Consider the following 26,251-nt stretch of genomic DNA (forward strand, 5'->3'; position numbering starts at 1 on the left):
AGCTCAGTGCTATTAGCACTCTGACAATATCCCTGCAGATGGGCAAGGGCTCTGGCTGAGCTGGCTCTTTGAGTTTGCTCAGGGGCGCCAAGGGTGAGTCTTGGACTGCAAAGAGTGAAAAGCCATAGACTCCCATGGAATTAAAAGAACAATCCTGGATGCTCTAGAGCAGCTGTGTGTGCACTGATGGTGCAGCTCTCAGCTTGGCCGGGAGCCTGGGCTTAGGGAGCATTTTTTTACTTACAAAAGCAGTCCAGCTGTGCTTGGAAAGCTACGGAAGAGCAGCAGAAATAGAGAAACTTCAGAAAAGCTGTGAAAAAGCTGAGTACAGAGATTGTTTCACTAACCTCCCCCTCCCCATAGGGACCAGGAGGAGTAAAGCAAAGCAAGGTAGACCTTTTTTAGTTGAACTACAGAGCAAAAAGACAAAGAATACAAGGGAGGATCAATAAATTTCACTGCAAATCCTTCCGTGCAAGGACCATTCCTTGGTTCATTTCTGGGCACATTTTTAAAAAGGGCTGCTTGCCAAAGACTTGCAGTTCTACCGCAAGGACCCATTATTAGCATCTTCCTCCGGGGAGGAATTTATTTGCTGTTGACTGGAAGTTGCTTTGATATTTTAGCCACTCCTCTTCTGCTGTCTCCAAAATGCATGGTACACAAGGAGAATGAGATCTGGTCATTAGACAGCTCCTTCTGCACCCTGTGAAGAGGCAAGACTGCACCCATAGCACGACTATATGACTGCTGGAAAAGAATTGATTCTTATCATCTTGTTCATCATTCCCCCTGTGGAATAGACTGTGTCTTCCTGTGCCTGAAATTGTTTCCCTTTCCTCCTTCAAATCCCTCCTTACGCTTCATTTTTCATGTGCTTTCCTATGATAGAGTACCCTAGGAAACTGTTTGCTCCCATCTTTGCCTTGATCTTTAGGCACGTAGAGCTAAATAGAGCAAATGCCTCCCTGGGATCCAGCCTGTTCCCATGCGCTGGAATGCTGCCACGGACACCTGTGATACTTTCTAAATAATAAAACAGCCGGGCAAAATGCAGTCCCAGATCTGATTCTTGGCTGCACGTAAAACCCTATTTATGCTGCGGTGTGTGAAAGGGCCTTGACATGAGAATAACTACAGTTCATACCCATTTTCATATGCAGGAAACTGAAGGCAGCCATCATGGAAAAGAGACCTTTAACCCCAGTGCCCTTAGAATTACAAAAGACATTTTGGTGTCCTTAAAAATTGAAGGCCTAGAGTAAGATAGGCTTTAAAATTTATAATCTCTTTAGCTATTACAGCCACAAACAAAACTAGCCTGTGAAAACAGACTCTGACAGTGTTATGACACCTGAGCTGCTCTGTAGCACAGGCTACCCAACCACACCAAATCAGTCTCATGTCTACCCCAGGGAAGCGCAGCTGATCTAGGGTACCCCTGATTTGAGGCTTTAACTGATGGACAAGCCTCCTTAGCCCTTGGCAAGTTTATCTCATGGGCTTTCTTTTCCACATTAGACACCAATGGACTACAGGCCCACACACCCTTCAGAGTCACCTGCATGTCCCCATGACCCATAAAGGGACACTTCAACTAACACCTAAATTCAGATGGCTAACACTGCTGGGATAAATCCCATCTTGCTGTCTCTGACTGAGACTTCTCTTAAACTTCGCTTCCATAATCTGGATGCTTTTGGCTTTTTAGAATTTATTCCAAAAAAGACATGGCCATCTAATTAACGAGGACCACATCTGTGAATAAACTGACTAATGAGTGTAAATAGTTTAATTCTCATAGGAATAAAAACCACGAAATTGTGCAATTGCACAAAATGAGGCAAAGATGGCCTGGAACCCTGCCCTGTGCTTCTGAGGCACCCCAACATAGTTCAGACCATGAATAAGAGAGCAGATATAGAGAACCCACTGATACATTCTCTTGGCATGTCACTTACCTTTACATGACAGCCACCAGAAAAAAAAATACTCTCAGCAGATAAATACCAAGTATGAAACTTATCTGCAAGTATGCAGGTCCTCAAATCCAAACAATATAAAAATGCTGGCTTCCTCTCTGTTGCCTTGACAGCATCTTACAGTGCCTTTTCAACACATGCTGTCACACAGAAAGGTTATCTGCTCCTAGGAATCATACCTTATTTTTTCCCTCTATTACAGCCGTTCTCTCAGTGATGCTCTGGATCCTGTTTCCTATGTGGCTGCCAGCTTTCAAGATGAAAGATCCTTCCGTATGAAAGCAAAATCCATGCCTAAAGATAAGAAAAATTGAAATGTTATTGATTTGGTGGTAGAAATTTGATAGAAATTCAACACATAAGACAAAACAATTGTTTTGAAAACAGTGATCAGTCAGGAAAACTGCAGGTGCTGTGACAACCAGGAAAGTATAATTGCTTTTCATTAAATCTTGAGGTTTAGAGCCTGATAATTGGATTCAGTTCCACATCCGCTCCTTGAATGTTAGCTCTGTGGAGTAAATGTTCACATTTAAGCCACTGCAAACTATGAGGCCAGAATTTACAGTCAGAGCCTAAACATAGAGCTGTACAAGACCAACATCCGATTTCCAATGCTCCCGTTTTCAGACATGGCCAAAACACGAGTTCATACTATTTTTAGCCTTTAACTCAAGACAAATTATATTGGTTTCAAGATGCATTCCATAATGCATTGGATGCTCTTTTGCTCTGTGCAGGTTGTTTCTGCTTTAACAAAAGATTATGCCAGTTTTAATTTCTCAATATTTATTTAGTTCAGTTTACAAAACAGCAAGATATTAATAATGAGGCTCAATGATTACAAGACACACAGTAAAAACAAGCATAATCCTGCGAACGAACAAAATGAAGTTAAACAGAATTATACTCAAATGAAAAAGGGATTTAAACGATAATTTAACTGGAGGCAAATCAAATACATCTTAATGAATGAAAGTCCCAGAGATAAAATGTTTTTTCCTTATGCAACTAATTGGCTTGTAATCAGAACATTCAGGTGTGGTCATGGTAGAGATAATTTGTTTCTTAGAGTCTGATTTGGTACACACGGATAAACACATTGGAATGCTTCCTAAGGGCTGCCTGATCCTGTTCTTCTTTGAGAATATCTAGCTAAGTTTTTCATCCAGAATTTAGTTTTTACTTGTTCAATTCCAGCATCACTGGCAGAGATTAACCATTCAGCTTGATGAAGTTCTTTCAAATACACTATATTCCTTGGATTTGAAAGATAATGTCTGTCCAATCTGTAATCAAATAGTTCTGACTTGTATAACAGTTGTTTGGAGAAATGAACTTGAAAGCCCAGTGACTGAAAAACAGAATATGATGCAATCCTGACCAAAGAATGAGGTTCATTTCCCTTCATTTAAACTGTGCAGTTTGCTTTGCACAGTAAACTTGGTGTTGCTTAGAGTACCAATGGTACACCAGCTTTACATGCCTGTTTTTAATTGTGCAGCTTTGCGTCTAACTGGCCAATGACTTAGCAGATATTACAGCTCAAAGAAATAATGACATGGAAATTAACTTGGGCTGCCCAAATTTCACAATGTGCACTGAAAGGATCAGTGTGTTGAAAAGACAAAAAATAAAAAAGCCAGAAAAAAGCAATGGCAATTCAGGCATGGAGAGAGGACAGGGAGCAAGAGCCTGGCAGGAAAGCCCTATCTACACAACCACGTCTATCAGACTCTTGTTTAAAAGCCAACTTCTAATACATTGTTTTTGAGGCCAGGGTAAATGAAAGACAGTTGCGTTAATAAGGGCACCTGTTGCACTCAGATGGGGAAAATTGGTTAAAATTATTCAGAAAAGTAGAAGCCATTTACTTTGCACATTTAAGGCTTTAAGAAGTCTTATTCTGTTACAAGAATAAAACACAGACGACATGATGATTTGGCTAAGCTGATAACATTTTCGTACCATAGAAGATATCAAAACTCAATTAGTGATGCCAGACACACAAACAGGCAGTATCAAAAGCACATTTGTGACTGGATGCAGTCTGTACAGGAAAACAGACACACCAAAATCCCACTTCATGCATATTAAAACGTGCCTCCTAATTTATTTTTTTCCTATCCCCACAGAATGCATTTATGTTTATTTTTACAGTGCTGAAATTTTGTACTCTTTACCATAGAAGTCCTTACACATATTTTGGTAAAGGACACAAGGAAGGCATAATGCATATTCATAAGCTGCTTGTGCATCTCTAAAAAGCATCTCCAATTTCCTTTCTTACAGCTCTGGAGCCTCCAGACTCAGTTGCTATTATTATACTCTTCCTCACAATTCCTTAAAAAGACTGCATATATTAGTTTGCCATGTCTTAGGGATGAGGACAGTGCTATGCCTTTGTTGATGCTTAGCACAATGAGATGCTGATTACTCATTAATACCAGAATGCAAACCACCATCATAACTACAATAACATCACAATAACAAGAAAAACACATGTAAAGTGCTAGATTAGCCCTGGAGGCACATATGTGAACTCTACTGACATCACAATCAATTCTATATCCGAACTGGCGATTACTGCGTTAATGCAATTAGAGTAGAAAACAGAATACTCTTCATAGCTGTTGTCCATGGTTTTAATAAAAAAAGAGTCACAATCAAGCTGGGAATGCTGCATCCAAGAGCACACAGCTGGAGGTGTGAGTACTGTTGTACACACAACTTCGGCTCCACCGGCTGCTGGATCAGCAAACGTTTACGGATCAGTTACAGCACGGCTGCCAGAGAGAGTCCAGGACAAGACTCAGACTCATCCCTCTGGATGCAGAAGCAGATGCTTCCTCTCATCAGCTGCCAAATCTCTTCACTTTAACCTCAAATACACTAAAATAGCTCAGGGACATCACACGAGCTGTGTCCATTATCCTGAGCTGGCTACTCAGGTTAATACTCTGTCATCCCACCTCTTTCTGCTGCCAGGGGTGCCATGTGAAAGATGCTCCCTAAGCCAACAGCATCAGGTAGAGATGGGGAAGGGAAAAATGAGTGAAAAGTCCCGTCTCTTAACTTGACCTCAGCCTCTAACAACTGGCATTTTGTAACAGAAAGAGAAAACGTTCCGCTGAACTTAAATGTAATCATCAAACCAAATGTTTGTGTTAAGCACAGATGCTTGGAAAGAAAAAGAGAAGAATGAAAACACAAAAAACCATGCTGGCTGGAACCAAAATAGGCAATCATTTTCCTGTTAACTCGATTGATGTTTCATAGATTGTGTCCTCACATAACATCAGCTGCATATTTTTCTGATTTCAAGGAAATTACCAATTTCTTCAAACTACCCACTCAGTAAAATAACAAGGGCATTGCATTTTTAGCAGGAACTGTCTGTGTTTGCAGGGAAATCCTACTGCGTTTTAGTATTTCAATCTTACTCCAGATATTGCCAGAGTACATGAATTCCTGAAATGTTTTGCTGTGGGATGAGTCTCGGTGCTTTGCATCTTCAGGAAATCTTACAGCAGGGTTACTGCTGGGTTAGTGAACGAGCACACAGCGTGCACAGGGATTGATAAACAAGCTGATATCTGCCAGCACATTTCTATGCATTTCTTTCACCTGCGTCCCTGCAGACCCTTTCATGTTTCTCCTTTGTGGGTGCAACCCTGCATGTGTAGAGATCCCACATAAGAAATACTAACAGAGATGCATACAAACCTACATTTGTAGAAGTTACACAACCTCAAAGTGAGGTAATCAGACTCTGCTGCCTTGGTGGAGGGCTGGTAGAAGCAGAGCACTCGGGTTAATCACACCCCAAGTAGTTTTTCCCATATGCCTGCATGCGTTCTGGCATGCACATTTGCGGGTGTGCACCCGCACAGGCACGCATCAGCCTTTGTGTCAAGAGCCTGAAAAAAGGCTATCCTTGTGTAAAAACAGGAGCCACTAATTCTCTGTAAGGTTTCCAGAGAAGCCCAGCACTGGGGGAAAGAGGGGTAAGAGTGGCCCTGCCTGTGGCAGGGTGAGTTCTGCTGTCAGACCTGCTCATCACCCAGAGCTGCGGGAATTTACAGGGATTTGGAGAGGCTGGGAGGTGGGTTATGCAACCAGAAGTAAGTCCAGCTTTAAAAAGGGTCTGTGATGTGTGGAGTTGGCACCCGTGGGGGCCCTGGAGAAATGGCTGGGGGGAGGGGAGCCAGCCTGCTACACGAGAATACATCAAGCCCTTGAGGAAGCAGAGTGTGCCATGTTTGAAGATGCAAAGATAATCACAGTGCTGGGAACCGTCTTGTGTAGCGGAGGAAGCCAAACAACAAGAGGAAAGCAGCATATGCTCGTGATTTCGCACAGGAAGCTAGCAGCACCTCCTGCCAAAGCAAGATAAGAAAACTCCCATGGCCTATTCTGGACAGGGCTGTGGTGATCAGCCTTCGCTCCACACTGTCCTCGCTCCGCTCCTCGGCCCGTTCCCTCTCCTAATGAGTTTCAGAGCCCTCACTTCTATCAGCATGCAGCATGCCAAGCACAATAACATGGTGTATTTATAACTATCAACAGGGAAAAGTTTCCAGGGTAAGAGTGTACTTCATGTCATCTTGATGTATTTCACTGAAATCACACTACAAACCAGCTCCAAGCTGAAGCCCTGCCGATGAAACTACTGGTCTCAGAAGAAAAGCTGCTCAGTGATTTATAGCAGAGCATGGGAGCTGAGGTAAACAATTTGTCCAGTTACTCATAGGATGGTTTGACCTCACGTATGACAGTCAGTTCTGATCGAAAGCCCCAGATCTAGCCCATCCAGACACATCTTCCCCATGCCAAAGATAGTACTGCAGTTTTCAGTTCAAGCAGTGCAAAAACAAATACCAGTGAAAGAGCCTCAATCGACAGATTAGTTGGAAAAATACTCATCTTCTGCCTCCTTGTCTTCCCAGCTTCTCCCTCCCAAGCCCTCCTGTGTCATTCCAGAGGCCATTACAATCATTACCTCGTGTAACTTGAATTTCATTCAAATCTCTAAGCAAGCATTCCTCTTGGCAAAGGCCCTGGCAGCCTCACTCACACTCTCATTCACTGGGGTAGATTTTCTGGGAGGGAGAGGAAACTATCCTGTCACCAGCAGTGCCCATTTTTTAGAGTGATTATTGGCAGCCACCATACTTTTCTCAGCAGCTATCCTTTTTATAGGGCAGCAATTGCTAGCAGCGTGAGGGCAACGTTAATACAAATTCAAGTTGGACTGACTCATGTCTTTTAAGAGGCAATGGCAATGACACTAACATTAAGACAGGAACTCTGGAAATTCCTGGAATTGTAAAGAATACATAGGAATTGTTTTTTATTTGCAAGTTGCCAAAACAAAAAATCTGAATGGCATGGGCCATGCCTGCTCTGCACCTCAGTGTCCAGTGCTGTGTGATTGATAGCACAGGGCTGGTGTAGCCACGTGTCCTTGGGAATATTGACTCAATCTGGAGCAGGAAACAGAGAGGAAAAATAGTAGCAGGGAGCATGTAGAGTTTGTAAAACGTGCTTTATGGGGGTGGGGGAAGGAGAACATGTGCTGGCCCCCTGCCAGCTTTGTCTATGCATGTGATTCTATGATTCTAAGAAGCTATGGTCCAGGTGCTCCTGCTCTAGGTCAAAACCAATCAGTTAGAGGTCAAAATACTGGCAAAAATGCAGCTGGGAGCTCATCCTGAGCACCTTCCCTAATATGTGCATTGGTGGAGCTAGGAGGAAAACTACAGGTGGTCGGAACAAGATATATTTTACATCGTTTATTTATTTGTTTATTTAGTATCAGGTCCCTGATGTTCCAAAACCTCATTCTCCTGGGGGGTGTCTTTGAAAAGAGTAGGGTAGATGGCATTTAGAGTTTTCTTGTGTACTTTCATGGCTCTATCAAAAAAGGAAGCATTTGATAGCTGCACATTGCCTTTCTTGCTATTACTGATATGCAACCAGATAACTGGATGGTGTTTCCCTTTCATACTCATCCTTTCCAAACATTATGACTTGCCCTTAACTATTCCAGTTTGGTGCCTGGAAAGCTGATTGATCTGAGCTATCTCAAAAGAAACAGCAAGGCCAACAGCAATGTTACCTACCCCAACTTTCAGTATTTCATCATCCCACACTCAGATTTCCATGGGAAAAAAACCACTTCTATAACTGCACACCTGAGCACCCTGCAACACCAGTTACTTGCAACAAAGAATGCAGATGACTGAGACTGAGGGTCATCAAAAAAAATAGTTTTGCTTCCAACTTCTTTGCCATCACTTGGATGCTCTGGCCGCTAGGGAACATAACAGCATTTTTCAGATGTCCACACATACTGAGGTTATCTGAAATTTTGTCACCTTGTCTTATCATAAGATTATATTTTGCTTTTTGATCTTTAATTTTCTGTTTCACACTGCTTAGCATTCCTCATGGACACAGAATACCATCATATTTCAGCCAAACCTACCTTCCTTCCTTGTTTCTCTTTCCTCCTTTACTAAACTGTTCCCACTCTCATCTCCTATGAAGCCACTGTGATTCAGCGTCCACTTTCTCTGTGCAAAAGCAAAAATCATGTCCTGCACAAAGAAGCAGGATGTTGACTGGAACTATAGCATTATCCTGTGAGATTTCCATAAGAACCCAGAATTTCTTTCAGGGCAAAAAAGTGTTTGATTTTGAGAGTCTTAAGTATTGCAAGGAAGAGGATCGTGCAATTTGGTTGAACAGTCAGAATCCTAAAGAAAAAGTCCACAAACCCTCTAAATACAATGTCCACTCTTGCACTCAGTTTCTTTTTATTTCCAATTTCTGTTCCCTATAAATAAAGTCCAAGATATTGTTCAGATGCTTCTAGTGTAAATTATTTTCCTTGCACAGCTCAATTCTAATAGCTCACTCAACTTCTAGACAGAACCTTATGTCTATAATATTCCAAGATACATGTATTCACAACTCCTTACTTCTCAGAAAGCCAAAATTCCCCTTTTTTCCTTTTCTGTCCCATCTGGATCCTCTTGGTTCTAGAAAGGAATAACTCTTCAGTAGCCTATTTACACAGTCCTCCATACTGCCCACCCTGCTGACAAGCTGGAAGCACAACTCTCACCCTTTCCATTTTCCAGTGATTAGCAAAGGAGACAGACAAGCTGTTGACCCACTGAGGTTGTGTTTTTTCAAGATGATTTGTTTTCAACTTCTCTTCAAGTTGGGATCTGGAAGCAATTCTCCGCTGACTGGAGTGGGGGACTGAAGTCCAGGCAGAAAACAAGGAAAGGATGAGAAAGAATGGAGGGAAACATTTTTAAGGAGAGAGGGGAGTTGATTAGAGGGAAAACAGGAAGAGAAAATACTGACAGGCATGGATGTAAGACCAAGGATTCATCTACCCCATATCCTGTCCCAACAATGACCATATGCAGATGGTTGGGGATGAGTAAGAGTGGGACTAACTTCAGATATTTCCTTCTAATACTCCCCCAGTCACCAATTATTATCAGCTCAGGAACTTCCCGCAATACAGACTGTTTCTACACTTCTCTTCCAAGACTGTAGAAAGTTTTCAAATCCCCAAAATCTTCTGGCAAGGAGATTCACAGCTATGCTATCCACTACATGAGGAGCTGGATCCTTTTCCAGTTCCAAATTCTGCTCCTCCTGTCTTCATCTAATGGCCCTACCTCTTGAATTGGAAAAGATATACACAACTGATCCTCAGACATGTATCTTTCACAAGTCTGTAAGTCTCTATCCTGTAGCTCCCAAGTCACTTCTTTTTCAGTCTGCAGGAGTCTTGATCTCCCTCCTCACTCATCCTTCACACATTCCTCTCATTCTCCAAAATTCCTTTGATCCTTTTTGATGCTATTCCTGGTGTACCTCCCAGTTTGGCTGCATCCTTTGAAATGAAAGGATCAGAAATGCTCGTATCATAAAAGACATGGATAATTTATGGATTTGTGGAGTTATCATGGTGTTCTGTACTGTGGTCTTTGTTTCTTTCCTGGTAACTCCTAACAGTTGATTTTCTTTTTGAGCTGCTCACGGTGGTGTTCACTTTTACAAACCCATCTATCGCAGCACTCAGATCCCTCTTTGTAGTAGAAAAGATCAGCCAACAGCTTTTAAACATGTATTTTACATACGAAAGCAAGATTATTTTTTTTCTCTAAGTGTATCATGCACATTTATCTTCAGTGAATTTCACCTGCCACTTTTTCACTCAGACAGGTACCCGGATTCATAGAGTTCTGCATTTCATTGCAATCAGCCCCTCATCCTTACAAATCTGAACAACTTGTCATCATCAGCAAACACTGTCACCTCCTTGCCACCTTTTCCAGGTTATTTCTGAACGTGTTGACAAGTACAGACCCCAGCACCGGCTCCTGGAAAACCTCACTGATCACCTCCCTACGCTGCAAGAACTGGTTGTTCCCTCTTAACCTCTGTTTTCTATTTTTTAACTGAATACTTTTTTCTGAGCACGATCCTACCTCACATGCCTGTTCAAAGCCTTCTGCAAAGGCTTTTTGAAAGGCGCACACACAAAAGGAAAGAGGATGCTAACTAAAGTTTGTATATTTTTGTAAAAGGTGTACTCGATCCAGTAATAGCACTCCATTCATAATCACTGCTCAGCACACACAGAGCTTGACCTGGAGCCTTCCTTTGGCCAGGAGCCCCTGCCAGTGCAGGAGCAGGCTGCTGGCCACGGGCTGGGGCTCCCCACTGGCTCAGAGGCTGCCAGCATGCGGGGCCTCGCTCACGTCGTGCATCCCCACGAGCAGCCCGTCACACACTTTGCTTCCTAGGGCTGGGCCACACGCAGCAAAAGATCAAGCAGAAACACCCCACCATCTACGTGACCCTGAAGTGTTTTTCCTTAAGGCTGGGTGTCGGACTGCACATAGTACAGCTAAGAGACCACCCTGTGAAGGCAGCAAGAAGTAAAAAAAAGAAACTGGGAAAAAATAAAAGCAACCCAATACAGGCAAGTGAGAATAAAAGCATGATACCAAGCAGAGTATCCCTGGCCATCTGGATCCTGCTGTAGCTCTTTTGTTTGAAGATTGATCCGTGACAAAATAAATAATACAATGCTTCTTGTTTTAATTTTTAAAAAATTTCATTGGAAGTGATTTGGAAACTAGCAATATTGAAACTTGAAAGCTTAAGGTTCTGATTCAACTAAGATCCATAAGGAAGTAATTTATACTTCCCGAATAAATTCGTCAATGTGTAACCCTGTGGACAGACTGGGGCAAACTGTACTCAGTACAAAGCATGTATTTGTCAAGCTTACGTAAACATATGGATGCGCCAGATCTGATTCAAATGGCATTTTGCAAACAAAATATTAAAAAATATTATAAATTCCATAATAGTGACTGAAAACAAGGACTTAGCTCTACTCGGAGGAAAGAATGTGTTCACAAGCAAGCATTGGCTTTTGGCTCCCAGTGAAAGTGCAGAATGAGATACTTGAGCATATTCCTTATTCAGGCTGAAGCAGATCACATGCTGTTTCACTCCTCTTTTTCCTTTGGCTTCAAGTTCCCTGGAAGTCTGTGCTGCTGCAATGTACACCTGTGACAGTTCCTCTGCATTTTTTTAAGGTTATGTAAAAAACCACATGGTTTGACTCTTATTTACTCTAATCTATTTCCCCAATCCCACCAAAATAAGGGAATAGCCAGTAGGATTTTGGTGTACCCGTAAGTACCTTTACAATTACTAGATTGCTGTAAGATGATTTTCTTGTAGCAGAGGGTGGAAGGCACAAAGGCCACCAGATCCTCAGCCAGTGTGGAGGTAGAGCTGAGGATTCAGCCACATGTCAAATTAAGCAAAGGCATTTTAGAACTACCTGTTTGTTAATGGCATCTGACCTACTTATACCAGCTCCAAGGACTCAGCCTTTCCCTTCCTGAAAATAGAAGGTGGCACAGGGAACAAAACAAGTCACTGTGGGCAAACTAATGGGCATCAGTGTTTGCAGACATCCAACAATTAAATTTGGGTGGTTCAGTACATTCCTAATTAAGTACAATTAACATTTGTTCTTTACTTGTTCATTTTACATACCTCACTGACATCTCAAATCTGGTTTCCCCAGATCATCTATCCAAGCACATCCTAATGATTCCGCCTTTCAATCCCTTATTAATACCCTGACACAAACAATGCAGAAATGCAATTAGACTGCTATGAACACATGGCCTGCCTCCTCTTTCACTGAAGCTGCTGGGAGTCTGGCCATGCACTGTCAGTGTGATAGTTTCAGTCTTTCTGTATCTGTGCAGAAGTTTCAGGGAGCACCTCAAGCTTTTTTCCTCCCAGATACTTCATGTATTCAGCCCTCCATCTCTAATCCCACCATCAGGTGGTTTTACCACCAAGTAGAGTTCACATCTTGACACTGTAGTCAGGAGAGCAGAGAATCTTGTACCAATTTCCCCATCTACTTTGCTTTTGTAAGCAACTCCATAATACTGTTACATTTCTCTCAAGCAAACACACACACAGGAAGAAAAAAAAAAAACAAAAAAACAACCAAAAACCAAAAGCCAAAACCCACAGATTGATGGGATGGCAGGGTTATAAAATAATAACGTAACTTTCAGTCTGAGGCTAAACAAAACTGATAGCTCAAGAGGAGGGAGGCAGCAAGGTGATGGGAGAGTTGAAATACCCATGGTAAAATTTCAGTGTTGCAACTGTCTGCTGTTTCTGAAGGGCCAATCAGTCAAACCTTGGGCAGAGGTTGGAGATCTCTCTCAAACTGCCCACATAGAAATGTCCAGAGAGAGAAACTGGTCCCAGACAACGCTGCACAGCTGCTGAGCTAGCCTGTGCTTCCAGTGAGCAATAGCAGTGTCTCACATGCCTTTCCTGGCAATTTCTGCCAGGTCAGTTTAAGATAAACAAAATCTACTGAAGAGATTCAGGTCAAGAACCATTAACATCAAGCACGTTCCTGGCATGCAGAGGCTTGTACTGCAGCCTCAGAACTGATCTGTTTTGGGTGGATCCCAGCCTGCCTGGCTCTGGATACCCACAGCAAGCCCTGCTGCTGCCTGCCCCCACACACTTCTGGTGACAGCCCAGCCTGAGGCAAATTCAGGATGGATTGGATGGCTCCAGAGGGGTAGAAAAGAGGCTAAGGAGGCTGCTGGGCACTTCAGGACAAGTGTCCCACAGGGCTGTGCTCTTCTGTTTCTACTGAACACCTGGGGGCTGCCCAGCATGGGAATAGGTCTGCTACAGAGCAGCAGCATATGCTGCAGCAAGCTAGCCCTGGAAAAGCAGTTTCTCAGTCATTTAATACAGACCAATATTTTTTTATAATTAATTTTAATTTGCATTGTATTTTCTACTGTCTTTTGCTGCCATTTCTAAATTTAATAGATCTACATAAGCTTAAAAACCCCAGAATATTGCTTTTTTGCCCTACACAGATTTCCTTGACTCTTCTATGTTTCCTTGTTTGGGTGAACATCAGAAGAGAATCTTTCCACCTACATATCTAGTTAGCTAGCTAGCTAAAAAGGTTGATTAATGACAAGAGTTAGAGTAAGCAAAGTAATTGTAACAGAAAAGAAAGAACAGGGAAATTTTTATGATGTCATTCTTTCCACATTTCAAAAATTCACATTTGTTGAGCAATGTTACCAGTTTTTTATTGTTATTTACTACAAGGAAACTATGGAAATTATTTAATTTGGCCAGTCTTCTGTTACTGGCCCAAGTGAAGCAGAGAGGAGAGTTATGCAAATTGATTGCATCAATCAGAAAGCATTAAACTATATCTGCATTTAAAAGCAAAGGAATTCATTGAGGTATTTTTAGATTTTTGTAACTGAAATACTGCTTGGAAAATAAAGTGAAAGAAGTATCCAAACAACCTAATTGCTGCTATTAAAGGAGGCCACGGGCAACAGTCCTTCAAAAATAAAAGCATCTAAGTTAGGCAGTCAGTCCCCAGCTAGCAGAGACACGTGCTCATGTGGTGTGAAGTTAAGCACACACGTGGTGTGAAGTTGCCTGACCACAAATAGAGCAGCATTTTAGTGTTGGAAACCTGATGTTGGGCAGATAAATATAAAAAAATGTAGTAATGGCAGAACAAGATATGTTTCTTATCTCCTGCACAAGGTACACACACATTAAATCTCTTGTTTAGGCAAACCTCCCATCACACAAAGAGGGAAGTACATGAAACAGGTGGGATTAAAGGGTTTTCCAGTTCTTCAGGGAGAACACCTGAACAGACATCAGCTTGAGCAAGGTATGCCAGCTGCTGAGGTACTCCACTCTGCTCCCTTCCAGGAGCAGGAGACAAAATGTAATCAGGTATTTCTGCCTTTCTGCAATAGTTAATCGCCATATTACTCAGAGGGAATCATCCCACTCCTTTTAGGCAAAGCCTTAGAAATGGTGTTCTCCAGGATACTTCTTCAATGAGTACTTAAAGGAGAAGGAAGGGGAGAGGGTTAAAGGGAATCATCACAGAACAATTATGACGGTAATTTGGAAGCCAGTCTGGAAACAACATTGTAACAGAGCCAATAGCTGATTCAAATTGTTACATTTCTCCTTTGATCACCTGCTCAAACACACTCCTAATTAGCATTTAATGGAGTCTACAATTCAGCACATTACTGAACACCTGCACATAAATGTCAGTTCCTCTTCTGAAGACTCGCTGTCCTGTCCTGGAGTGCAAACCTGTGCTTCTAACAGAAGGAAATATCTGACAGAAGATGAGCACCACCTCAGCTCCCAAGGAAGAACCAACTGTTTCTTCAGTCCTGCACTGGATTTCAATCCAGACTAATCAAACCTGTAAAACTCTTGAAAGAAGCTAAAAACTCTTGAAAGAAGCTAAAATACTTAAAATTTTCATATATGCCTTTCTCAAGGTTTCTCTAGTTAAAAGATGCTGTGATTTCTCTTCTCTTACATCTCTTTGCAAAAATAAGTTTTGCAACTTGTCGCTGTAAGGTAACACACCAGACAGAGGAAATGCAGCTCTCACCTGTCCTTGAAATGGAGAATTTCAGGTAATAACTATTCCGGCAAGAGGAGAGATTGCTAGTGCCACCTCTTGGTGAGAAGGGCACAGAAAGACAGCCATTAGCATAATCCCGAGGACATAGCGGGAAAAATAACTTCTGCTTCTAGGCAGTGCTGACCACTCTCTCACTGATATCAAAGCACTGATATCTTAGTTTGAGATGTTTAGCATTGAGACACTCAGTATTGAGATGTCCTGTTTAGTTGAAGAACCTGTCTTGTACCCTTGCAATTAAGCATGTACTTAAATATTTGCCTGGTGCTAAATCCCAGTCCTATGAAAATGTTAAAAAAGTTAAATCCTGTGGAGTGTGATTATTCTTCAATTGAAACTGAGAAAATGTTGTGTGTTAAACTTGTCAGGTTTTTAAATATCTTGCTTGATTGGGCTGTGATCCAAGTACCTTGCCTGTTTGAACCCTCCAATAGCAACTTAATGATAATGCTGTTGTGGAGGTTGAGTGTTAATCATTAAGTTTGTGTCAGATCTCATGATGCAGGAAGAGCTGTGGATAAGTGAGTCAATACAAGCTCCTAATCATAAGAAATAGAGTTTAAAAAAAACCTAAAATGTAAAAAGAGGATTAGTTGAGCACCACATCAGCATCAAGTAAGCTTGCATAGTGCCATTTATTCTTTATCCTTTTAAAATATCATCTGGAGAATGATGGGCACATTTAGCTCGCTGAACTGAATCTGTGAATAAACATATCACAGAACAGATCTGACCTTCATAATGGAAGAAATTTCTAAGATGTTTTTCTGTTGATTTCAAAAGAAACCACACGTAGGAGTCACTGTGTGTGGAGAAAAGCATGAAGGAAAACTCCATATGAAAGCGTGTGAACTTTGCAAGACACTGTCTTCTCTCATGAAAATGCAGAAGCAATGATCACTTCTGGACTAATATTGATGCATGAATAGTAGTGAACTGTAAATAAACCCAAACAGCAATACCAAATAACCACTCTGGCTTCCATTTTCAAATAATGATGGAGAAAAAGTTGCATTGTGACTACATGTCCACCAAAAAATATATCAATAAAAAATAGACAATTTTTATTAACTAAGCAATGTTTACAGTAAGCTTTACTCTTGAAAAAAAAAAAAAAAAGAAAAAGAAAAATTAGGTGCAATAGTGAAAGAAGACATACTAAATGAAAGTAAAGATGTTGTCCTACCTTGTTTTAGAATGGTTTTGTTTACAGGGATACCACATCCATGTAATTTTAGGTGGAGGAATACCATACACAGTGCATGTCAGCACTTGTTTGCTGCCTAGTAAATGCAGATTGGGATCAGGGAATGATGACACGGCCTTTTCGTATATCTGTGGTTTCACTGGAAAGGGCAAAAATTGGAAAGCTATTAAAACCAGCTTAATTCCAACATATTGCGTGATTATAAAGATACTACATTCTTGTAGTGTGAGTAACAAGAAAAATCCCCAGGAGAACAAAAGAAAACAGTCCTAAGTCATACAAGTGGTTAGTAACACATTTAAGTCATCCGGAGCAAGTATGTGGCTGCAGAGAACAGAAACACTTCTAATGAAAACCAGCATCCATCTTCTGGTTCAAAGATGGATCCTTCACCCTGCATGTGAGGCTTGAGTTTGGGTCCATGAAGTCAGTCAGAAGACCCACAATGCCCTGATGTATGCAGGATTGGTGACAATCCAGCTCAGAGAAAACTGAGCACTTACATGTTCAGGGGAAGCAAGGGAACATGTTGCAAACTTACCATTTACAGTAAGAGTGACTGTAAGATTCTTTGACAAGTTCCACTGTGGAATGCTCAGTATTATGGTGTAGTTTCCAGCATCCTCCTCAGCAACATCCTTGATGACTAAGGAATAGTCTTTAACCACGTACCGGGCACATTTCTCAGCAGCAGGTAGCCCATCTTTTAACCTGTTTCATGGAATTCCAGAAATCAAAATTCTGAAAATCATTTCTTCTTAAACCATCCATGTTACATCATATCCCTCAATCTTTTGGGAAGGGATTGGATTTCCAGTCTGAGATTCTGTTTACCACAGGCTTGTCCTTTCCTTTCAAATAAGATTGCTGATATTTGTAAACCACTTTAGAGAATACTATTCTATATATTAAAATTTATAAGAATCTGACTCTTGGGGCTCTATGGTATTTGAGAGTTGCTGAAAATTCCAACTCTGTCTCTGAAGATCCCAGTTGTTCATGGTTGTTACCTCCATTTAGTCTAAAAACCAACCATTTTGGCTAAGGGTGGGTCACAGAAATAAAGGTTGCATCATCTTGCATTGGCCATTTCTCTATGACCTCAGAATACATCCTGGGATAAAGTATTACAGTACTCCAAGCACAGCTGTGATTTTAGGAAGAGGAAGAGTAAGTAGATTAGATAAGCACTTAAGAATCAGATATCCTGCTATCAAGAGAATGTTTTTAAAGATTACAGAAAATCAATGTAGCAAGTAGTAACTGTTGCTCACACACAGACAGATTCCTGAAGCAAAATATTTTTCTTCGAAGTCTAAACTACATTGTAAAGTGCGTTTTAACAAGTTGCAAGAAGGTTAACATGATGTTAGTACAAGGGTGCAACATATATTCATTATAATGGTGGATTTTATCTAAATGATTCACAAATTTTAGTAAGTTTTTAGAAAAAAACTCTTACTGTTATTAGACGAACACTAAAATTTGGTCAAAGGACTTACGGATTTAGGCATTTCACTGTTTGTGTATTTTACAGAATCACAAAACAGCTGCAGCTGAAAAAGCCTTTGGAAGTTATTTAGTCTAACGTCCTGTACAAAGCAATGTCAGAAGATTGCCCAAAACCATTTTCAGTATGGTTTTGTGTATCTCCAAGAATGGATACTCCACCACCACTCTGGACTATTTTATTCCAATGTTTGACCAACCTCAATTTTAAATTTAAAAAAAACTAAAATTTGTTACAATATTTGAGAATTTTTTTGTTCAGAAGCTTTGGATCTATATGTGTAGTCAATAAACTCAAACACTGGAAAAACAGAAAATTATGTATAAATGGCTGGCACCAGTGTCACATTCACCCCTCAGTTTTCCACATGAAGCCATAACTGTAAAGGTTTTGTAAAACAAGAAAACACTTTTGGAGCAAAATTAATTCCTGGCTGTAACATGAACTCCCACTATTCATGTATGTATAGTTTGTGTTCTTGATCAGTCTTGTCATGGACCCTTTGTTAAAGTCCAATTAATTGAGCCAGAGCTACTGGTGTTTTAAATTATTAAAAAAAATCCTTGAGATCATGAATAGATAGCATTGTTGCATATGGAAGTGGATTGGATTAATAAAAAAAACTCTTCCAAAAATTTCTTAACACAATTTACACGAGGCAAAATGAATGATCCTGTGAATGCTGTGCCTGCAGATCACAGGTCTCCAACCTGCAGATCACCGCATAATAATACCAACTTCCATTTTTTGCAATAGTGCATGTCTGTATGACTCAAGTCAATAATTTATTTTAATGAAAGCCTTCTTTTCTTTCTCTTACTGTCAAAAGCAAGTCCAGGTTTCATATCTAAGTCTGAGCAAAGCTGGATGCAACACTTCAGTCAAAGCTGGTAGAGATATTTAGCTATGGAGCATCCATTGATTTCAAGAGGAGACATATCCAACCTATTTGAGGATCTTTAAACTTTCCATATCTCCTTTCTTGCACTTGTGAAAGGGAAGTAATGTTCTCAGAACCCCAGGCAGCTCTGAAACTTCAAAAACACCCTCCCCAACTCCATTATAAAAAGAGGTCCAGGATGAACATGTGGGAGTAACTGTTGTCCTACCATATAACCTCTGGAGAGGGAAATGCCTTCACTTTCATTGACAAACGATAGGATTTTCTTCCAGCTACAGCCTCCAGCGCAGTTTTTCTTCGACGTTTCAAATTAATGAACATTTTATCTTAAACACAATAAAAAAAGAGCTTTGCATTACTGATTTTCACCCTGCAAAATGAGTAGCTCTACTAAAGAAAATGTGACTCCAAATAAAAATTATCTTTAGTAATTTTGATGCTCCCACATGTTAACAGCAAGAATAGAGCCTAATCTCCTAGAGATCTATAAAATATAAAGGAATACCATAAATACACATAAAGAAACTGAGAGGCAGTTCCCAGGGCATGAATCTGCTTGGAGAAGATACACTCTAGCCAAATTCACATTGTGTCCAGCCAGAAAAAATGGCACAAGATATAAAGTGGTCTGTAGTATGTGGGAGGCTGAACGGAGGATGATCAGATGACCTCTCCACTCTTACAGGCCAAGGATCAATGAATGTTCCAAAAGAAAATATTTTTCCAGAGAGGATTCAAGGGACCTTCAGAGAAATAGCAAAGGAAAAGACAGAAACTTTCTGTATCATTGGCGAACAGCTGTTTCATCAAACCAACAAATCTTTGTCACTTCACTGGAATAATAACAACCTGCTGGAATTTGTTTTTTATCCATTTGCTCGGCCCCCTATCTCCAACTCTCTGCCAAGTTGATGGCTTTTCCAAGAGGCAATAAAATTCATACAATACATTGGAAAATATGTCTTTCTACCCTGCCAACTTGTGCAAAATAAAATATTCAAAGTATAAGAAATGTTTGAGTGTCCTTTTGATGGTACCTGGGGTACAATTTTTACTCACATTATGAACTGATGATGGACATCCATTAAACAAGTTCAACATTTAATCACACCTACCACATACATTGAAAATAATATGCACAAGGCAAATAAGTAATTTCATTACACAAGTCAAGTTATAAAGATACAGCCCTGATTCTGTAAACCTTTATTCATACAGTCTCTTTCTAATATGGGTATCCTATAGATGGGGCTGCTTATGTGAATGCAAGCTGACTTCAACAGTCCCAGCTTCTCTGACTCTAATTTTAATTTCCAACTTCTCTGATTTAAATTATAATTTAAATCTCTGTTTCTGAAAACTGCAGTTTATCTGTTTAAGATATAGTAAGAGGTTATCATGATTCATCCTATGTTCCCAGTGCCTTATTTCAGAACTTAAATTCTATAGAAAATGGGCTGAAATTTCTCTCTAAGAATATCAACACAGAGTGCTTAGTCCACACTTCCAGATAGGAGAGGAAAGATACACTGCTGAAAATATGTAATAAATCCATATTCTGACCATGAGTCATCTGTTGTAGAGGACACCCACCAGCCACTTGGCCTTAACACCAATGGTGCTCCAAAAGATCCTGGCTAGTTCTAATTGTAACAGGGTGTCCCAAAGAAGGTCACTTCCCAAGAGACCCGATGCAAAAAAAGTTCTTATTCATATGCTTTTGAAATAATATCAGAAATTTCCAGATTTCACAGAAGGCCCAGACAAACCATAGGGAACTTGATCAAGAGTCCTGTTGTAAAACCACATTAATGATTTGCATTTTTTGAATGGTCTACCAGCTACCAGCTCCATGTAGACTTAGGGTATTTATTGTTTATTTTTTCATAGAAATGCATAAGTACCATAGAATCAGAAGTGGGATTCTTCTATTTAAATTATGCTTGTACCTTCTTTTTCCCCCCAAACTAGAATTTGCCTGATTGTATCTCCTAGAACTGACTGAGGACAGCTCCATCACAATATTTAGCAGACAAAAGTGATGAAATTGAATATTAACATGTCTATTGCCAACAGTAGAGAACAGTCATGGAGGAAATAGCACAGGTTTTACCTCCTGGAGCCTCCCTCCCTCGTTTCCCTTTTTCTGCACGTGATGGCTCCCACCTTGTATCACAATGTAAAACCATCACACATCTGACCTTGGTACAGGAGCACTGAATAACCCACAAGTGTGCACCACTTCCTACCATAGACAATGACAGTTGTGTTGACAGCCTTGATGGACGGCCCACTCTTCACGTGGCAGGTGTACTGGCCTTTATCGACGTCCCGCACTCTGTCCACAACGAGGATGCTGTAAAAAATGTTGGCCTCTGAATTCTTCTGATCAATACGCTGCGTTACAGAACCTCTTCTCCTTGTCTATAAGAGCCAAAGAAATAAACAAGAAAGAGCTTGATCAAACCAATTTTCATTAGTATTTCCTGAGATTTTTATTTTCCTGTACTGTCACCATAACTTAATTTAAAAAATCCCAGATGTCTTTGTACAGCACAGATAAGCAAAAGACGCGTAACATTTCCAGAGGGTCAACAGTTAAAAATATAAGCAACCTTATAGGGCAATTCATCCCTGTCTTCACCCAAGGTGTCATCACATCCAAATTATTACTTTTACAAAGGGAGGAAGATCCTCCCTTTTGTATAGCCTGTCATATCAACATGCCCAGCTGCCCATTGCCATTGTCCAGCACTGCTCCTAAAAATCCCTGAAGCCATGATATATCCAGGCACATAATTTGGTGCCTGGATTCAGTGCCATAGGGAACAGACACACAGAAGAAAAGGACATTTACACAAGGAGGGGAGAATTCTGGAAATGCTACAGACGGAAAAGGGACTAGATTTGGCAAGGGAATAACAGGGTGGAACTGAAGATAATGTGACTCTGAGGAGTTATTTCCTGCAACTCCCCCTCAGCATTTGGCCTCAAAGTTTATTTAACCCAGGACATTGTTGATGTCTTATAAACACTGAGCACCCTTCAGTTACCATCTAAATAAAAACAAAGTGCAATTTCACAAGTGTGGTGCCCAGATAGGGCTTGGTAGAGCAGCAACGAGCAATATAATATATTTGAAGCATTTCTTGTTGCTAAGTTGTTTATTTCTGAGGTGAAAAAATGCCAGGGAAAATGGCTACAGTAAGCAATAAACAATTGCATTAATCTTCCCTGTATAATGCAATCATAATTTCAGCCTGTGATTAGATACAATGAATGACATAATAAATGATCTTGACTTGAATCACCAGCATAAATCAAACTGACATGAAAGGAATGGGAGTTGTAAACCTTAAGCTAATGTCAAATTTCTTATCAGTTTTACACGGACTCCCTGGCAGTTATTCTGTAAGTGACAAATATTTATGGGGATGCTCCCAATGTGGGGGGTGGAGAAGCACATTCAAGATCATTCCTGTAGTTGTCAAAACAAGAGGATTGTTAGTGTGACACTTAACAAATGAGATTTTGCTAGCTAAATCAAAATACCTTTCCCAAACATGTTCAAATTGGGTGCCTGACTGTCTGCCAGTCTTTGGAATGAATGTGTTGAGAAGACAGCCTCACTGAAAACTTTTTTGTCGCAACAGAGAGCCCCTGCCTGGGACGGGGTGATAAATTTCGCTTGCTCCATCAGGTTGAAAAGAAGCTCCCAGAGATGAAACAATTCTAGCGTTTGCTCGTGATTATGCAATATAACCAGAGCACATTGTGTAAACATGTTTACTTATGAAATTAGGCATCAGAAGGAAAAAAAAAGAAACCTTAAGAGACATGTCAGCAAGGGTCAAAATGATGGAATGCAAACAATGGCAAGCATTCCGAAGCAGAATTCCTCCCGGGATGCTGGATGCAGCATGATCTGTGGGAAACCTCTGGTTTCTGCCTTCCAGCCACAGCACTCACCTCTCCAGGGTAAGTCCATGTCATCTGCACTCTGGTGTTCCAGGCTGCAGTGACAGTGCAGTTAATTGCTAGGCTGTCTCCCTTCAGCAGCTTGACGAGGCGCGGGGTGCTTAACTGAACATCAAAAATGGTGTTGGCTGCACGTGGCAAAGAGGAAGAGCGATTAGTGATGCCAGCAGAGCAGGGTGCTTTCTGGGAGGCAGGGGGTGGAGCAGGCCACCTACTTTCTCTGTGTGTCAGGTACTTGGTGCTGTACGTGCGCCCAGCGACGGTCGTCTCACAGCTCAGGAGCCCGATGAATTTGTAAGTTGCCTTAGGTATTCTGAAGCCTTGCATGCTGTCCCAGATTATTGTCTTGCCATCAGGGATTAGGGTTTCTCGTGGAATCTGGAAGTGCCAAACACATGTCAGAAAAACAGCTCATCCTCGTGTCTACTCTCTAATCAAAATAGCCTAGTAAAAAAAGGATGGGGGGAAAAGCACCCAAAAAAACGCCAATCAATGTGAAAAGGATGACACTTAATAATGTGGGTTTTTCAAGTCACATTTTCATCACAAAATAGAGGAAAAACCTGAGTGAAGAATGCAAATGCTGCATTTGTTTCCAGGATTTCATTATTTATAACAGGATGTAATTTATGACACAATAGATTGACACTACCATTAGTTTCAGCAGTTGGGCAGCTATTCTGTTGGCTCCTGGTTGGCAGTTGAAGTGCTCATCTCCAGGAACCTTTGCAATTAAGTATCCTGGTTCTAACACAGAGAAACAAATACACACTTTTCAATGGAGATGACAAATGGGCTTAATTTGCTGTCATTTTGTGGCTTTAAGAAATTCCTGCCAGGATTCAATCCATGCATTTCATATTTATTTTGCCTAAAAGACTTAAAAAACAAACAAAAAAATTATTGCCATGTGGGATCAAACGTTCATTTTGTCAGCACTACAAGTTACCTTTTACATTATGATCCTTTGCACTTTAAGCCCCATTTTAATAAGATATTAAGGAAAATCTGAAGGAGTAAAGCCTAACACAGCTATTGGATCTCAGACAAAACCTCTAATTTTCAGATCATGCTATTTTGTTATACCTTATTGATGGAATAAATGCCACTATTTAGATAGCACAGATATCGGCCATGAGTACAAAGCCTGGATATGACTCTACTTTGAGTAACACCTGTTTTAATAGTAAAAATAAGATATTTTTAAAGATGGCACAGAGCAGAGTTTAAATGAATTATGGTCATAAGAAAAGATTCCTGGATCAACTAAACACTTTGCAGCCCTTCACTTCCCACTGTGCACCAGTCTCACTGTGTCCCTTCATCTCTTTCTTCCCCTTTATTTGAGCAGAGGACTTGTGTGCTGGACAGCCCTTTGCTTCCTACAAGCAGAGCCATCATGGGTGGCTGTCGGAGGCTGGGGGAAGCAGAATGAAGTCTGTCTCCCTCCCAAGGGGTACAGCTGCTCCCTACAACGTGCCACCCTCGATGCTGCCTGTGCAGAAAGACACCCCTGAGATCACACTCACTCATCCCATGCCACTTCCTCCAAAACAATCAAGTTCACGATGAATCAAATGAGCAATAAATACAAAGCACAAAATGACGTGGTAGAATTCCTTATCTTTACAACAGCTGATAAGATGCTATAATAAGCATGCAAATCACAGGGAAGTGTGTGTAGCACCCACACAAGTAAAGCCCATTATGCTACAGCTTGCTGGCTACCATTCAACAATATCTTGGTCCCTACAAGCTCTGTTGCCATTCCTATTCTAAACAAAATGCATTTTCAACTTTGGTGTAACTAGTTAATAGTTATGTTTTCATAAGTTTCAATCAGATTTGTCTTTTCCTGCTTCAGTGAAAATCAAACTATTTCTGAACATATTTCTGTATGTGTTTTCAGGAAGAAAGTGAAGCCAGAGGGTGAGAGCTTTCCTAGACTAGCATTTCCCACAGAATTCATTCACTGCACATTTATTACTTGATTGATGTATTACTGACTTTGTATTAGCCTTACTCCAGGAATACAAAAGTAACCAAAACACCCAGAAGAGTCCTATTTTGCAACTTGTAATTGTGAGTTGTCTGGATGTCCACTAGGCTTACTTATTCTGGAGGCAAATCTTTGCCTGTACAGTTTACTCATCTGACACTCCTCAAAACCACTAGAGCTACATCTTTTTTTGTATAATTCTTTTGCATCTCTGAGACTAAGTAACACCAGTCACCTGTGAAAGCATAACACAACACTAAGTTATGAGAAGGAAAACTTCAGAAAACTGAAGTCACCATGCTGATCACTGCGTGGATGGTACAAGACAGAGGACCCAGGAATAACACAATAATTTAGGTTGGAAGGGACCTCCAGAGGTCATCTGGTCCTGCCCCTATGCAGAGCACGGCCAGTGTAGTTCAAGGCCTTGTCAAAAACCTTGGATTTGGTCATCACAGAAAAGTAGAAAACCATCGTGCTGTAACAGTGAGACTCCCACTGAAGCAGCAGAAGATAAATTCAGCCACAATAATAGCTTTCAGATGGGAACCAACAGTGAGTCAGAGGCATTCAAAGAATCAGCTTGTTGCGACGGCTGCAGTAAACATGGAATTTATTGTCTACATACTAATCTGTGTGAACCCTATCACTGTGGCTCCCAGTGCATTCTTGGCCTTTTACCTTCTTTGTACTTTGTTTCAAATGCAACTATTTTTGGTATAGGCTGTGCCTCCTTCTTCGCTCCATCTTTGCTGGATGTTTTTGGTACCTGGTGGCATTAACACAGTACAGCCACACACTGTGTGTGTACATATGGTCAAGAGTTATAGTCAAGCTGTGGTTCCCCACATCTCCAGAGGCAGATTGTATTGGAAAGAGACAACTAAAAGTTTAATTAAAATGTACGTTAGCTTTTCGAATGTTTGGCTTTTCTTTCATGTTTCCCCTTCCACCAACTTGGGAAGGATGAGGTGGCATTATTAAGAATTCAGATTGTCTGCGTATGTGATTCACAAAATCCCTTGGGGGTTTTTGCATTTTTTATTCCTTGTACTGAAGCTTATTTACTTCTATTCCTATGAATGTCATTGTTTTTATGATGGAGAATCCAAAAGGATTCTTGGTAAACAGATGGATTAAATAATCGTATCGAAAGGTGATACTTTCTTCACTTATCAAGATAAGAACAAACGAAGAGGTAAGAGAAGTGCACAGCTTACTTGCAATAAGGTTTATCGTATTTTATGGATCCTGAATGAGGCTGCAAGAATCATGTTGATAGGAATGATCGTTTCAGAGGCTCTGAATATCTAACTATTAAGCATTAGATCAAACTATTAATTGATTTCACAGTACTTCATATGATAAGGAAAAGGCCATCAGCTCCTGCAGATAAAGGTTATATCAGGACCTGAAGGTTGAATTTGAAACATGAATTAAAAGCTTCCTCCCCTTTTTTCAGTCTATGTTCTACTAACTTCTTGATTTTTGAAGACCCTCTCCTATGTTGTATGAGATTGTGATGCCATAAAATACAATATGCACAGATGTTCAGCCTGAAAATGAAAGCAACACAGT

The 26,251-nt window shown here is 40.7% G+C and overlaps 1 protein-coding gene across 2 annotated transcripts in view; it reads right to left on the reverse strand.

Annotated features, from left to right (window-relative positions):
• Positions 1 to 26,251, reverse strand: part of FLT1 (fms related receptor tyrosine kinase 1) — a 107,514-nt gene that overhangs the window by 54,055 nt on the left and 27,208 nt on the right. For both annotated transcript variants that reach the window (XM_054272141.1, XM_054272142.1), the window contains exons 5-11: positions 22,890 to 23,052; positions 22,666 to 22,802; positions 20,946 to 21,120; positions 18,905 to 19,022; positions 16,827 to 16,996; positions 16,265 to 16,424; positions 2,162 to 2,276 (exon numbers count right to left, since the gene is read on the reverse strand). In XM_054272141.1, coding sequence (XP_054128116.1) covers positions 2,162 to 2,276; positions 16,265 to 16,424; positions 16,827 to 16,996; positions 18,905 to 19,022; positions 20,946 to 21,120; positions 22,666 to 22,802; positions 22,890 to 23,052 — 1,038 coding nt within the window. The remainder of the gene's footprint in view (positions 1 to 2,161; positions 2,277 to 16,264; positions 16,425 to 16,826; positions 16,997 to 18,904; positions 19,023 to 20,945; positions 21,121 to 22,665; positions 22,803 to 22,889; positions 23,053 to 26,251) is intronic.

This window comes from Melozone crissalis, unplaced genomic scaffold, assembly GCF_028551555.1.
Source record: "Melozone crissalis strain CALT ecotype California unplaced genomic scaffold, PUWL_Pcris_2 ptg000013l_1, whole genome shotgun sequence".
Classification (NCBI taxonomy): domain Eukaryota; kingdom Metazoa; phylum Chordata; class Aves; order Passeriformes; family Passerellidae; genus Melozone; species Melozone crissalis.